The sequence below is a fragment of the Calonectris borealis genome, chromosome 1 (assembly GCF_964195595.1).
Source record: "Calonectris borealis chromosome 1, bCalBor7.hap1.2, whole genome shotgun sequence".
In the NCBI taxonomy this organism is placed as follows: Eukaryota; Metazoa; Chordata; class Aves; order Procellariiformes; family Procellariidae; genus Calonectris; species Calonectris borealis.
Window position 1 is genome coordinate 146746658 of NC_134312.1, and position 15272 is coordinate 146761929.

The 15272-nt window shown below is 42.7% G+C and overlaps 1 protein-coding gene across 1 annotated transcript in view; it reads left to right on the forward strand.

Annotated features, from left to right (window-relative positions):
• ATP10A (ATPase phospholipid transporting 10A (putative)) overlaps nucleotides 1–15272 on the forward strand; it is a 112669-nt gene that overhangs the window by 40471 nt on the left and 56926 nt on the right. The window contains exon 2 of the mRNA XM_075134938.1: nucleotides 1580–1784. Coding sequence (XP_074991039.1) covers nucleotides 1580–1784 — 205 coding nt within the window. The remainder of the gene's footprint in view (nucleotides 1–1579; nucleotides 1785–15272) is intronic.

Genomic DNA, 15272 nt, shown 5'->3' on the forward strand with positions numbered 1-15272 from the left:
TTCATTCCTCCCTTTATAAACTGGATGTTAGGAAAGGACAAAGAAGAAATTCTGGGAGGTAAAACCTGATCTGATACATCCTGACACATTATTGTTCAGGATTTAGGCTAAATACATGAATAAAAGCCAATTAAGTTACTAATTCCTGTAACACCAGTGAAAGCATGACAAGGATGAATTAGGCATGGCATGACTATCAGTAACTGCAAAGTAACAACGTTGGCAGGACTTGCATGTTTCCACTTGGTTACAAATCTATTCACGTTACTACTGAAAGAGATGTATTTTAAAATTATATACTTTAAATAACATAAAATAGCCTCCACCACCCCCCACCCCACCCAGAATCCTATTCTGCCAGTTAAAGTGCTGTCACAGGAGGCTGTCTCTGGTGACAGTGACGGTGCCAGCGCTGACAGCTATCTCGGTGCTCACACGGCAAAAGGCCTTCTGACAGCTTAGAAAAGTGTCGGAATAGCAGCTTCCCATTTTCAGGAGTTATTTTACCAAGTTAATATTGTGGCTGTTTTGAAATTAATTTCTTTCAAAAACACAACAGAAGAAAGCAATTTACACAAATGCCAAGAAAGCATGTGAGTATGTGCATGTCATGAAACTAAAACCTTGAATTTTAGCTAGAATTAATTAAGCAATCCCCTGTTCCTTTTTCCTCTTGCTGTCAAGAAAAAGTGAAAAAATAAAAAAATAGCAAACTAGCATGACCTTTAAAACTGGAGAGGTTTAGTGGCTGTATCTAAATGAAAAACATACACATCAGTGTTTCAGATGGGTCGGTCTTTGAATTGACAAAGAAATTACACTCCAAAATAAAAGGTTCAGAGTACCTAAGCAGAAATTAGCTATGTAGCAGACAGCACTATGGCTAGAATGGAGATACTGGAGAAATATTTGAAAGAAATGAGTGTCCTTTCCCAGTTGAGCAGTTGGGACTGCGTTTTTCCACATGACATGTCCTTGTAATTCTAGGTTTAGTGATGAATAGTGGAAATTCCTCTGCGTTACAGATTTTTGGCTCCTTCGTCCAAGTATCACGTGCAGCACTATACCAAGTTTGTCCCTGTTGGAAAGAGGGAACAAGGGGAAGCTAGCTGAGGTTGCATCAGAGGGGATGCGTGATGGAGGACATTCAGGAGCCGTGCCAAGCAGGTGTCCTGTGCCCAAGCCTTTTCTCAGTTCCCCCCTCGCCCTGAAAGTCTGCGACTCCTTTTCACCTGGTACAAACAGCGGCCCCCTCCCCTTCATAGGGTCAGACAGATGGCTCGGACCATGGAGGGAGGGAGAGTGTATGAAGCTCCTGCTTACCCTGCTTAGCCAGGTCTAACATCCACATTATCCTCTGGGCCTTACAAGAATGTCTTGGGAACTTAGACCTGGTTCTGAGTCGGGAAGTGGCCTACTGGCAGTCTGCATCGCCTTTTCCTGGTGTAAACCTGAGAGTACCTGAGGACCTTCCAAAGGCACTGTACTCCTGTTACAAATCAAACCATATCTTGTCGTAGACACCCCAGTCTGTGCATTTTTTTTTATACATGTCCTGTAAATGTCTTTTTATTTCCAGAAATGAGAAGAAATATATAAGCAGATACTGGAAAGAAGTGAAAGTTGGAGACTTTGTGCAGCTTCGCTGTAATGAAATTATACCTGCTGACATATTGCTGCTCTCCTCAAGTGATCCCGATGGACTGTGCCATATAGAAACAGCTAACCTGGATGGTGAAACTAACTTAAAACAAAGACAGGTGGTGAGGAGGTTCTTAGAGCTGGTAAGTCACCATTCCTAACTCTCATTTAAGATAAGAATTTGTTTCAGGTAAGTAAACTGTTCACTAATCCACTCCACACCAGCTAAATCTGCTTGTTCTAGTAGTGCTAATTAATTACTGTTATGGTTGTCATTAAAATACTAGCACTTGCCAACAGCTGACCTCATCATAGTATCAGAAGTTTTACCATAATTTTTCCCTGAATTTGAATAGGAATTATTTGGGGCAATTGTGTGCGGTTGGAAAATGTTGGGGGTTTTTAATGGCTTCTATTGTAGCTTGATTTTTGAAAACACATTTTAACTGCCCAGTGAGAAGATATTTAAATATAAACAACTACTTTTCCTGCCTGCAAACCAGATCAGTTTCAATTAGGAATTTTGCCTGAAACTCTGTGTTGCAGAATATCCCTCCAGAACTTGGAGCATTAAAGCTTGTAAGATTTAAAGGGACAGCATGCATGCATTCTGGAGGTGTCTGTGCTGAAAAACTGTTTTACTGTTCTCTCACTGTGCTTATCTTTCCCCAACAGCACTATTTTGAAACAAAATCCAGATCAGTTACTGTCAGCAGAATTAGAGGAAATTACCTGAAGTTTTACTTGCTTTAATAATCTTATTGAAATAGTATTTATATGTATGCCCTCCTCTCCCATCCCTCTTGCCAGCTAACCCCAGTTTCCTGTATTTTGTAAGGAAAAAAAAATGTTATTTTCTAGAAATCAGCTACATCTTTTTTCCTAGTAGCTCTTCTCATTTGAGAGATTTTGCAAACAATGGGAGCTGCTGTCCTTACCACTGTCATCAAAGGTAACTACAAAAGCCTATAGTTGTACTGAGGTAGATCAGCATTAATGAAGTTGCAATCCAACCGATAGGATAAAAATCAATGTGCCTTCCAAATAATTCTTTATGGTAGATAGAGCCTTTCTCTGAATAGCTTGTAAAAACGTGAGGTATAGACTTGTTTAATCATCAGTGATTTCCACATAGAATTTAGACATGACATGGCAGCTACCACCACAGCAAGAAGCTTAATCAGATACAGGCCAAATGTTTCAAGAGCTCTGATTGTTTCAAAGAAGCTAATTGAATTGCTTCTCAAGTGTCCCATCCTGTTCCCACTGAGAGGAAATTTCTCCCAGTGGGTAGAGCTCCAGGGAGGTACTCAGATGATGTGTTCCAGTTCTCTGCCAGCATAGACTTCCTACGTGACCTCAGGCACGTTATGTAGGACAAAAACTATAGATTGCATATAGGCTACTGAATACAGGGATGCTTTCGTGTTTGTGGGTACAGTTATAAGCTAAGGGCACATCCCAGCTCTATCTCAAAGGAAGACCCAGGAAGGCACCAGTTCCTCCACTCATCCACAGCAGATGGTTGGATTTCTGTGATCCAAGACCATCTGACACACAGCAGGAGGTGTTGGTAAACACAGTGAAAGGAATTGATGTGTCCAAGTACAGATCATCACGAGGCTGGCTTTCAAGAGCCTTGCTGCCCAGAGGAGTCCCTTATACTACATCAGGATCCCCGGCTTTCTGGCGGCAGAGTCACAGTTCAGCACTAGGAGTGTGATTCCTGGAAGATGGCGGGCTAAGACGGGACGTGCTGACCCTACAGACTCCTCTGCTCCCGGGAACTGTGACGCCTAGATGTGTGTGTGCCTGAGCCATCAGTTGTGGAGTCAGTCTTCTGTCTTTAACCAGCGAACACATGCATGCATTAATACAGCAGGAAAACCGGGAGGGAGTACCCCTGCAATCTCGTGTTTGGCATACTTGCTGAGGTTTAAATTGCTGATCCAAACCAGGCAGCTAAAGACTTCAAGTCTGGGTTTTGTACAGTTTGGCAAGACCTGTAACCGTTAGACCATTGTGTGGAAGTGAGTGGCAGTGCCATTTCCTCCTCAAATAGGTCATCAGAGACTGAATTGAGCCCTGTTAGGGAAGAAGGCTGAGGAAACAGTGCCTACCTAGGGAAGCAAAGCTAGGTTTATACGCCAAGCAGCTCAGCACATCAGGGTATATGTGGCATGGCTTGCTCAGCATACCCTGCTAAAATCAGTTATCATATAGATACTTACAGTCAGCTTTGTAGACACCTAATGCACTTTGCATTTCCAGCCCATCCTCCTTCCGTATCTTAGTTCTCTGTATTATAAGATGATTATGGAACTTTTCTATCTCAGAAGTATGCTTGAAAATATGTGGATAAATAATTTTTAAAAATAAATTTTAGATCACAAGATGCCTAGCTACAATAGCAGTGAGGTCCATAATAAATTGTCACGGGTTAAACTGGGGTCAATGACAGAAAGCTCATTCATTCCAATGAAAACAGGACTGGGCCCCAAGAAGTCAAGTACTGAAAGAGAGCTTGTAAGAAAACCACATGTGACTACCTCCCCTCTCTTAAAATAGCTGAGAAAGCAGGAAATATCCAAGCCCGGGTTCCTGCATCAACTAAGTTGTAGGCAAAGTACACACCTGCAAGTACCAAGTCCTCAGCAGCTGCAGCATCACAGAGCCTCTCTGTAACAGCATCCTGTAAGTTATCCAGCAGAATACTTGCCATCCTCATTGAAGTCCTGGCCAAAACCTGTCTGAGCACACTGTTAATTCATGCAGCAGCATTAGCTTCCTCACCCCATGGGCTAGTAGGGATAGGCCCTTACTGGTTCTTGAAGGTGTTGCCCTGTTGAGAGACACTCAGCAGTGGGATAGAGGGAGCTGCTTGGGAAATGTTGGATGAATAGTAGGCCCACAGCCAAGTAGCATGGAATAGCAAGGTGATGCCTGTTTTTTTGGAGTGAAGGTCAGTTCCTATCTGGGTATGTCTTAAGTTGCCACAACTGGAGAGAGCTTATTGGGAGATCTCATAAAATACTTTGGAAGACCAAAATTTTCTCGCACCAAATGCTGACCATCCTTTTACCAAACCTCAGGGAAGTTCATTCCCAAAGCTCTTACAGGACCTACATCCCAACCTGTTCATGCATTGGACAAAAATGCTTTTACATTTTTATATTACAATTATACTCAGCAGAACAGCTCTCAGTTATGTTTATAGCTGTTTGGTTCTGTGTCATTCTGCAGCCCTGTTGTTCAAGCAGGAAAACAAACAAACAGATTATGTAGTCCTGACCCTCTCTTTCCCACACTGCTAAACTCTTTCCCCCACCCCCACTTACGGAATGACACGCCTGGTCATGTGGCTTATCATAGGACAAGAAACACAGATTTTTTGGAAGATTCTTCTTAAAATATCAGCTGCGCATTGCTGTCTTTGAATAACGTCTCTGTAGCAGTATCTCAAGCATTTAAAAGAAGCTGTGTTACAAAGCTTGGCCTTTCTGTGTTTCTTATATGAACTAACTGATAGCTTCCAAGCACGTGTCTGTGAAGCAGGTCGATGAAGGGTAGCTATTTCTATACCCGTCACTCTGCTGGGCATGAGAAAGGAGTGGGGGTGGGGGTAGGAATAGTTGCTTTAAGCCACTTTTATACTTTCCTTATTCTGTCCCTGCCCTGTGCCCATGCCTGCAATTTACAGTCCCACAGGTCTGTGCTGAGCTGCTTGCCATAGAGCGCCTGGTTGCCAGTTCGGAGTAGCTGAAGTGGGGTGTGTGCTGGGCAGTCCTCTTGCAAATGCAGCACTCTCTCCAAATGCCCTCTCCAGAGGCCAGCAGGCCCAGTGCTGTTACGTTGGGTACAGCTGTCCTCTGGAAGGGCAGCCGTTCTGCCAGCATGGTCTGAAGGATCTTTGTGTGTCTCTCTTCAGCATTAACAGCATATAAGGTTCATAGTCTCAGAGAGTAAAAGCTCTTACAGTTTCCCGCTTCCAAACCTTTGTTCAGAAAAGTATCATTCTGATCTCCTTTTAGCCTGACTCTTGAAACAGCAATAAGCAATTACAGAAGCTGTTCTGTATCCTTGTCTCCAGTGCTTTGCAGGCATTATTTTACTCTAAACATATGCTCATATGATCCAAGTTCAGCATTTGTGGGCTTGGATTGGACCTCTCTGCTAGTGAATTCCAAGAAACTGTTTTCCTTTATAGTGCAAGTGACCAGAAATATTGCTTATTTTAGTGCTGCTTTGATTTGTCTACGTAATTTATAGTAGACTGGGAACATGCTGCTTTTTAGCTTTGCGCGTTTGTTAACGAATGTGACCTATCTGACACAAACCTGTACTTTCTGTACTCGATTCTACACCCTATCGATACACAAGCCGAGAAGAGTCACTGGTACATTCCTCTGTGGCTTGTATGTCTGAAGATTCCAGTTTGAATGTATGCCTTGTTGTTGTTCACTCAACATAGTCAGTCAAGAAAAAAGACAATCATTTGGTGAGTAGGTTAAAAAAGAAAAAAGGAAACGGGAGATTTTTCAAAGGCTTTGACATTTTTTCCTCCAAGACTTTAAATTCTGTGATCTCGTTATCCAGCTGCTACAGCGACAGGATGTGCTAGAAATGTTTAAAATAGTCAGAAATGTACTTCTGCATGCTCTGTCTTTAAAGTCAAAAGGATAGTGGACTGTCTTCACACTGAAACACGGATCAGATCCATGTGTGTAGCGTGACACGCTGGCGAGTGCAGCTAGAAGAAAGCACTGTGCTAAATCCCACTGTGAGTGATCTAACGATGTTAGCAGTGACCAGTAAGCATCTCTTGGAAAAAACAAGTGTTTCTTGGTATTCCACCAGTTTCCTTCTAATTTCTAACCCACTCTCGCTGCTGCCTAGTCACAGCAGCCATTTCTAGTGCACTGGCTCTAATAGGAGACACAGTAGGCAGGAGGAATCAATGTGTTTTCTGTGCTACTCTGCAGGCTGCTGTGCCACCACACCCTCCGCAGTTGCTTATGGAATGTTTTCCATCCATCTGAGATGTCGCGTCAGCCGCTCTTCAGAGCGGATAAGCAGATAGAGCTTGGGCTGCGAGAGCTTAAAACTCCCTTTCAGATTTCATAAACTTGATTTAGGATATTTTGATAGTATGAATCTAGACTCATGAAAAACATTTACATTTTCTTGCTGCCTTGTAGTTTGAAACAAACAAAATACTCCACTGTTTTTACTCAGTGTGCCTTTTAACAAAATCCACAAAGACTCACTGTGGATTCTGGAGCAGCTTATGGTTTATTAACCACTGGCCATGTCCTGGATGTTTATGTGGAAAGCTTCAGTTCAGCTGAAAGCTAAGCTAAATCTAGCAGCTGCCATTCCCTGTGAGAAGGTGCGTGTATGCGTCTGAGAGCTGGTGGGGGTAGGGGATGGATTTTTTTCCCCTCTCATTTTCTCCTAAGAGTAGACCTTTGTACAAAACAAGCTTATACTAGCATGATTAAACAGGTTTAGATAAGTCTTGCAAATGACTTTGTGGCTGGTTATTTACTTTGTCTAAAAAGCACATCTGAATTTGGTGTCTGCCTGTTTGGGAGGGTTCATTTGCATGCAGACTAGCACCAAAATAACTCATCAGTCTGATTTCCTCACAAGTCAGTATGTGAACCCTTCTGGAATATGTATAAACTCAGAGCCTATGCTTACTGCAGGCACATTTGCTCATCTGTCCCAGCCTGGAAACTGGGCTGAATTGACAGATCCAGCTTTCATTCCAGCCCTACCTGTTTTTGCATACTGCTGGAAGCATACTGAGTACAGCTGGACTTAGAGGAACAGTGCCACAGCTCCCTGTTCCAAGCACAAAGCCATTTATACCATCTCTTTCTTTCCCTGGGAGTCCTAGGCAGAAACTGGTCCAGAAGAGAAAACAAGGTTGTTCTCCAGAAGGGCTGTACTGTAAACCTGACTGTTGGTGCCTGCAGGCTGCTCTATGTATGAGGTACTTTGGGAAGGGCAACTCACACTAATTGCATGAAAACAACTTACAGGGCAGCCTTGGTATCTCAGTGTAGAGGTTCCTTTTGCATTCAGTTTTACTCCCTCAAAAAAATTAAAAAAAAAAGGAGGAAAGAAAGCAATTTTCAAATTTTGGTTTAGCCTAAACCAAGCTAAGATTTCTTGTACAGCCATCTGCATTGGTTAAATGCCCAGTTTGAGAGAACAGCTGAAGTTAAACCAGCACAACTCCCAGACAGACTAGTTTTCAATTCATCTGCTGAAAGAAGGTCTCAAAGAGTCTGAGTCTTTTACAGCAGCACAAGAATGGGCATAGCTATACTCTCCCTGTCACTCCTTGTCCCTCTAATACCCTCAGGCTATCATCCACCTGAAATCAGTGGGAATAGTACACTGTTATAATCAAGTTGATGTGAACTTATCAGCATACTCAGTGTTGTTTAGACTGTAAGTACTTTAACAGCGTGTCAGGCCACAAGAACAGTGAATGCCTCTGTCATCTTTTGGGGGTTATCCCTTGTGCCTTTCTTTTTTTGCAGTATTTTCAGAAGTTTCACAAGGCTAGGAAAAGTGGCTCGAAAATTCCAGATACACACATGTTAAAACAGCAGATTAGTGCTCCATCCCACACATGTTGCCAAAATTAGATTTCCCTGAGGGAAAAGAGAATTAAAAAAAATAACCAAACAAGCAAAAGAAAACAATGTTTTTCCCTATGCACTACCAGAATATTAAATGAAACACTATTTTTTCAGTTTTACATTTTAGCTGGAGGTTTTAGTGACACAAGTTTGTAAGAAGACTTGTGTTTGTCAGGGCAAAATGTGAGTGTGTCACACCCTCTGAAGACCTTTGTTTGATGTCATGCCTTGAACGTTCAGTAGATTTATTTGATGAGGGTTAAAAAGTTCTACACCTATACTATTGTATCTTTTTTTGGATAGTACCATGTTCAGAGATGACTTGTGTGGAAACTGTGGACATGTCTAGTTAAAGAGGAAGCAACTACTGTCTCTCTAACAGAGAAACAAACATATAGCAGCTGCGGGCAGAACGGCCTGGTGCACTGACCCAAGTCAGAGCTTTGGCAAACTCTTGTGCGAGCTGAAAGTCCTAAAGGAACACTGAGAGTAATTTTTCATTTTACCGTGGCATTTAGTCAGCAGTCTCACACTGGGAGGTATGGGGAAATAAAAAACTCAAGAATGATGGTTCACTTCCTCCTTGGTCAGCTTTGAGCAAGGTTATCGTCTCTTTCTAGTTTCCATCGTGCAGGTGTCCAGGCTGCAAGTTTGACTGTCAAGAGAGATTCATTAGAGGGACAAGTAATTTGAATAACTGTAAGAGAAAATTTTGGTATATCTTAATCTAAGCATTGGGGGGAGGGAGGGGGAGAAGAGTCCAGTTCTGAAGAGTACTGAGTACTTGACTTTTACCATTGGCATTGGCTGTTTCTTTTTGTGTTTAAATGTAGGTTAAAGGGGCTAAATTGATGAATCTAAGTTTGAATGTCTTGTCTGTGAAGGATCTCCCATCCCTAAGGTAATCCTTCCAGCACCGGTGGAACACTGGTAAAGCCATGTAAGGAAATGTATCATGCCAGTGCTTGTGCTGCATCTGACAGCTAGAGATGCAGGAGATTTCATTCTCTTATTGATAGTCCAGCATCTCCCTGTTCTGCTGTTTCTCTGAAAAAGCATTAGAAAACGAGAGAGCATTTCAGGTCCGTAGAGAGAATAAAATGCTATACTGCTTTCCCATTTTAGAGAAGTAAACATTTACATTTAAAGCAAGTTAAGAAGAGATTTTCCAATTTTTTTTTTTTTTACTTTTCTGATCTCCTAGCCTAATTCAGTTTTACTGAACAGAAGTTTATTTCTGGAGCTGTTTATTCCTTAGCCATACATTGGTCTGTCAGCTGGGAACAGGAAATACCTGGAATATCTGTTCTCAGAAATGAGATTTTGTAATATAACACTGAGAACTCCTGATTTTAGGGACAGGATTTTTGAGCTGGAAACACGTCATACTACACTTGTCTCTGATACCGCAACCCAGTTGGCAGTACCATAGTTAGGAAAGGATGGAAGGACCTTCTTTTCCAGAGCAGATGGGTTCACAGTATTAAGCCACGTGTAACCCCAGCAATGATGTTATGGTCTCACTTTCCTTTGGAAGCACTGGGGTGGAGGAGGAGTCTGCTTTTCTACCAGAAAAGGCAGAGGAACAGAATGAGGAACTCCTGTATTTATCTCAGTATCCAGGATATGAACCCTTATCCCACTTCTCTTTTCTCCACCTTCTACCCTCCAAGTCTTTTACACATTTTCGTACTGATAAGGTCACGGAGGCCAGTAGAAATTTGCATTAAAATGTTACTTACATGGGAAGTGGCTGGCCATATGTCTCAAAACTGTTATTTCAATAAACTCATGAAAATTTCTATTCATTGATTAAACTCAGGTTCATACTTTCAGGCTCTGCTATGACTCTGTGATGGTCAGACACTTTACATATGCGTATGTGCTTGTGAGAGAGAAAGCCATGATTGTCCTGTAGGTACGTGACTGGAGAAGATACTGTTCACACAGAATTATAATGCTTATACTTCCATTTGGTTTTGAGTTGAAAACATCAGTAGTGTCTGGAGATTTATAGACAGCAGTGCTGATACACTAATTCAGCTTTCTTAATGACACAGTAATGAACTGTTTTACATCAAATCAGGGATCACTTGCCTTTTGGCTTCTAAGAGGAAGAGAATTTGATGCTTAACATACGACATGGTTAGAAAGCGCGTGTAAGTTGTCATGAGCATTTACCAGCCTCTACTTAACTTTTCCAAGCTTGTTTGCTTATTATATTTTTGGCTTGACTTAATTAAATACCATATTCAAAAACATGTCCCAGATGGCTAAGTATACTCATATACCTGTATAGCAATGTGGCCTGTATGGCTAAGATCACAGGGATCTGACCTACAGGCTGCTGCAGTGTAACAGGAAGGGGTAAAAACAGCTTTGTCCTACTGTTAACTACATTTAAGTGTGTCACGTCAGCTATTGAGCAACAAAAAGCAAATGGAATATCTTCTGCCGCTCCACAAGAAGCTGTTTCAGCAATCTTTGATTCAGGTTGCAGAATAGATAACTGATAATGACCTGAAAGAAAAATTACACAAACTATTTTATTCAATGATGTTCCCCCTTATGGTCTTATTCCTGACATTTATTCTCATTGGTTGCACTTCCACATCTCACATTTATGGAATGCTTGTAATAATGAGTATTTGCGTAAGAATCACAGAATCACAGAGTGCTTTGGATTGGAAGGGACCTTTAAAGATCACCCAGTCCAACCCTCCTGCCATGAGCACGGACATCTTTCACTAGATCAGGTTGCTCAGAGCCCCGTCCAACCTGGCCTTGAACACTTCAATAACGGGGCATCCACAGCTTCTCTAGGCAACCTGTTCCAGTATCTCACCACCCTCACAGTGAAAAATTAATCCTTATATCCAATCTAAATCTACTCTCTTTCAGTTTAAAACTGTTGCCCCTTGTCCTGTCACTGCAGGCCTTGGTAAAAAGTGTCTCCCCATCTTTCTTATAAGTCCCCTTATATATTGAAAGGCCTCCCCAGTGGTCTCCCCGGAGCCTTCTCTTCTCCAGGCTGAACCCCAACTCTCTCAACCTTTCTTCACAGGGGAGGTGTTCCAGCCCTTGGATCATTTTCGTGGCCCTCCTCTGGACCCACTTTAACAAGTCCATGTCTTTCTTGTACCAGGGACCCCAGAGCTGGACGCAGTACTCCAGGTGGGGTCTCACCAGAGCGGAGTAGAGGGGGACAATTACCTCCCCCGACCTGCTGGCCACGCTTCTTGTTACGCAGCCCAGGATATGATTGGCTTTCTGAGCTACAAGCACACATTGCCGGCACATACCCATTTTTTCATCCATCCTTCTCTGCAGGGCTGCTCGCAATCCCTTCATCCCCCAGTCCGTATTGATATTGGAGATTGCAGCAACCCAGGTGCAGCACCTTGCACTTGGCCTTATTGAACTTAATGAAGTTCACATGGGTCCACTCCTCAAGCACGTCAAAGTTCCTCTGGATGGCATCCGTTCCCTCAACCATATCAACTGCACCACTCAGCGTGGTGTCATCTGCAAACTTGCCAAGGGTGCACTCGATCCCATTGTCTACGTCATTGGTGAAGATATTAACTAGTATTGGTCCCAGTACGGACCCCTGAGGGACATCACTCGTTACTGGTTTCCACTTGGACATCGAGCCATTGACTGTCACTCTTTGGGCACGGCCAGCCAATTCCTTATCCATCTAACTGTCCATCCATCAAACCTGTGTCTCTCCTGTTTAGTGGCAAGAATGTTGTGGAGAAACATATCAAAGGCCTTGCAGAAGTCCAGATAGATGACGTCTGCCCAGAGGAGAGGCTAACTGGAGAGGGAGGACTGCACAAGAGTAATAGACTCTGCTGTTCTGCTGTGTTCTGATTCAATAGGTCACAGTCATGTATGTTTTAACTCCACACTTAACGGAACAAAGCATACGGATTACTGAAGACAACACCAGGCAGGAACTTTGTAACCATTGTGCATGCCTGAAGCATGAGGCTGGCTAGAGTGCTGAACAGGGAAGCAAACCTCAATCCCTACCTCAGCGATACATGTTTGTCCCCCTCAGCTCATTTCCCAGCTCTGCTGTCCAGTTTTGGAACTGGCAAGGCCATCGTGAATTTCTTTTCATAAGATCTATGCAATCAGCTGGTGTCTGAAAAAAATCACCTTTGAATCCCTCGAGTTTTTGAAAAGGTGTTTTTCACTTTACTGCTGGAGTCTTTAGCATGTTCATTGAAAAGGAACTTGTTTAGTAAAATAGATAGTAGATGACAACAGACAGACCAGAGAGCGAAGCTCTTACTCAAAGTGTTTCTGCAGCCATCCCAACTTCCCCCATGTACCATGCACGTCAACCACAGCCCTGCTGCCCTCAGATTGACTGTTACTCTTCACAGCTACCCCTCCACCCCTCACCACCTCGGCAGGGCTATGAGGGAAGTACGGAAACAACTGAGATTAAGCAGAGGAGGTGCACTCTGAATGCTGTGTTTGCCTTAGGAGCATTAGTAAGGCAGGCGTGTGATGATGGATGTTGATACAAGATACAATTCCAAGCGAAGAAGGCGTGCCAGTGTCCAGCTCGGGGAGTTTTGACTTGGTTATATAGCCTTCTCACACTGGAGACGTTCGTGGAAATGCTGACAAACCTGTGATAGTGCTGACATGAATGCTGCCCTGTAGTACTTGGTATAAAAGGTCTCTTTTTCAGTAGGACTGCTTCTTTCCCTCTATGCTCTCCTGCAGCTGGCAGGGACTGGAGTCTCTCAGTTCCTTGCGTGGTTGCTGTGTGTTACAGGTTTCCCTCACAACTTAGGAACATTTCTTAAACATAATGCCTTGCAAGGTAAAGCTTCTTTTATCCAGATTCTCTGTCTTCAGGGTGAGATGGGCGCATTAGGCTTTGGTGTGTTTAACTGCATCCTGACACTACAGCTGCTACTGCTAGGTTTTACTGTTCATAAGGAAAACCCTTCGTTACCAGCCACTCTCTCTCCTGTCAGGACTCTGGTGTTCTGGTTTTTATTTGTGAAATGATGTAAAAGAGGTGCTTGGCATTTCCCTCTTCTTGTTGAAGGGTCTTAGTCCTTCCCATTCCTATTTCTTCTGGCAGAACTTCATCCCACAAGAAGTCAGACTGGCCAGCAGCCCGGACTAGAGCAGGAGGAGGCCAAGGTATATTCGGAAGCTGAGCTGAGATGTTGTGCTTCTAAATTAAAAGGACCATGCAGTGCTTATGCCACTAATCAAGTGAAATTTTCTTCCAGCAGTTACAAAATGCAGCAGAAAGACTGCTAGAAATCTCTCCAGAAAGGGGAAAGCACTGGAGAATGGGGAGGGTTGCATTCTACCAAGTCTGTGAGCATAAAGCAAAAAGCCTCTGGAGGAGCAGTGTGGATTGTATGCAGAGTTTTGCGAGCCCTTGAGAGGCTTGGTCTGTGGTTTAGTTGAAGCACTGAGCTAATGCTGAGGTCGGGTCTTATGGACTATGAACCCATTCATTTATTTTAGTGGCTGGCTTTTGGAACAGGCAGATACCATTTCTTAATTGTCCAGGTCTGGGTCCATATTTCAGCCTTGACATACTCTGTTGCCTTACCACTCTCCAGTGCTACTATAGTCCGTGAATGGATTCATTCACACCGCTATAATTTTCAGTGGTTGCTAAGGATGGCCATCATCCCAATGGATGTTAGAACTTGCATGTGTGTATTTTCAGCATTGTTGACATTTTTTTTGGTAGTTTTGTCACGTGATTGACAGCTGGCTGTCACAGAATTATTGAGGTCTTCCTAGGCCTTGCAAGCACCATGTTTCTTTTCCTGCAGGCTAGATATTGCACTGTTCCCTCATATTATTTTCTACAAAGGGAAAAACTTTTACTTAGGTCAGCCAGAGGAAGATCAGCCCCCTAACATGTATTTGGCTTGCTCAGCTGTTCCAGTGTTTCTGGAATATTCTGGAATACTGAACATCTCTGTTCCGTTTAAACAAACAGTACTGAAAAAAATCCAATTATAGTAGTAGTTGTCAGTGTGGAAAACAAAGCTATTAAATTCTGATGTACGGCGGGATCTGTTTAGTTCCTAAATAGCGTAGATCAAACTGTTTCTTCCTTTTTTTGTGTATTAGCGGCATGGATAAATTCTGCCAGAGAGACTAATGCAGGTTAGACATTAAAACATTTCACTCTTTTAGTATATAAACAGTCTGCATGCTTTGGATACATAAAATCAATATGTAATTCCAATTGCACATTAATAAAAGGTCAGATTAATTTTATATGGTAAATGCAGGGTACTGCTATATAAAGCAATAATAGGATGGACCGATGCATTAGGAGGATGCGTTCTTATTGCACTTAAAAGCTTTTAAACTGGAAAGCTATTTTTCTGGCTGAGGCAGATTTTTGTCTGTTAAATATTTCCTTTGAGTTGTCCCCATGACTCCATTTCTCCCTTTTTGTTTCCTCCAGACATACATGCCAAAACAAATCCCAGAGCCCTCATCTAGCAATTGTACTGCAGGGAGAAGTCTGGATAAGATCCCCAGCATAGCCAGTAAACACAATGTGATAAGCGGGTGACTGTCACTGTCACCCAAAGGCATCCTGGTGTACTCATGCTGTCGTATTGGAAGGAAGGACTGAACATTAAACTCTGGTTTCTGCAACAGTAAAGCAGGGCAGATGAATAAAGGAAAAAATTTTAATAACTATGCATTATTAACATCACTAGCAGGCCATTAAATCACCCATACAACACACATTTAATGAAGGGGAATATGTTGTTTGAACGCTGTGTAATTGTCAAACTAACTCATTTGGCAGAGCAGCATGTTTTGCTTCTTGAGCTATGACAGTTTTGTGAGGTTGCCAGCAGAGTCGAAAAGGTTGGCATTTCACTGTAGAGATTCAGAATGATCTCACAGCTGAAGCTCCGAAGTCATGTTGGAGAGAGCTAAATTCAGTCTCTC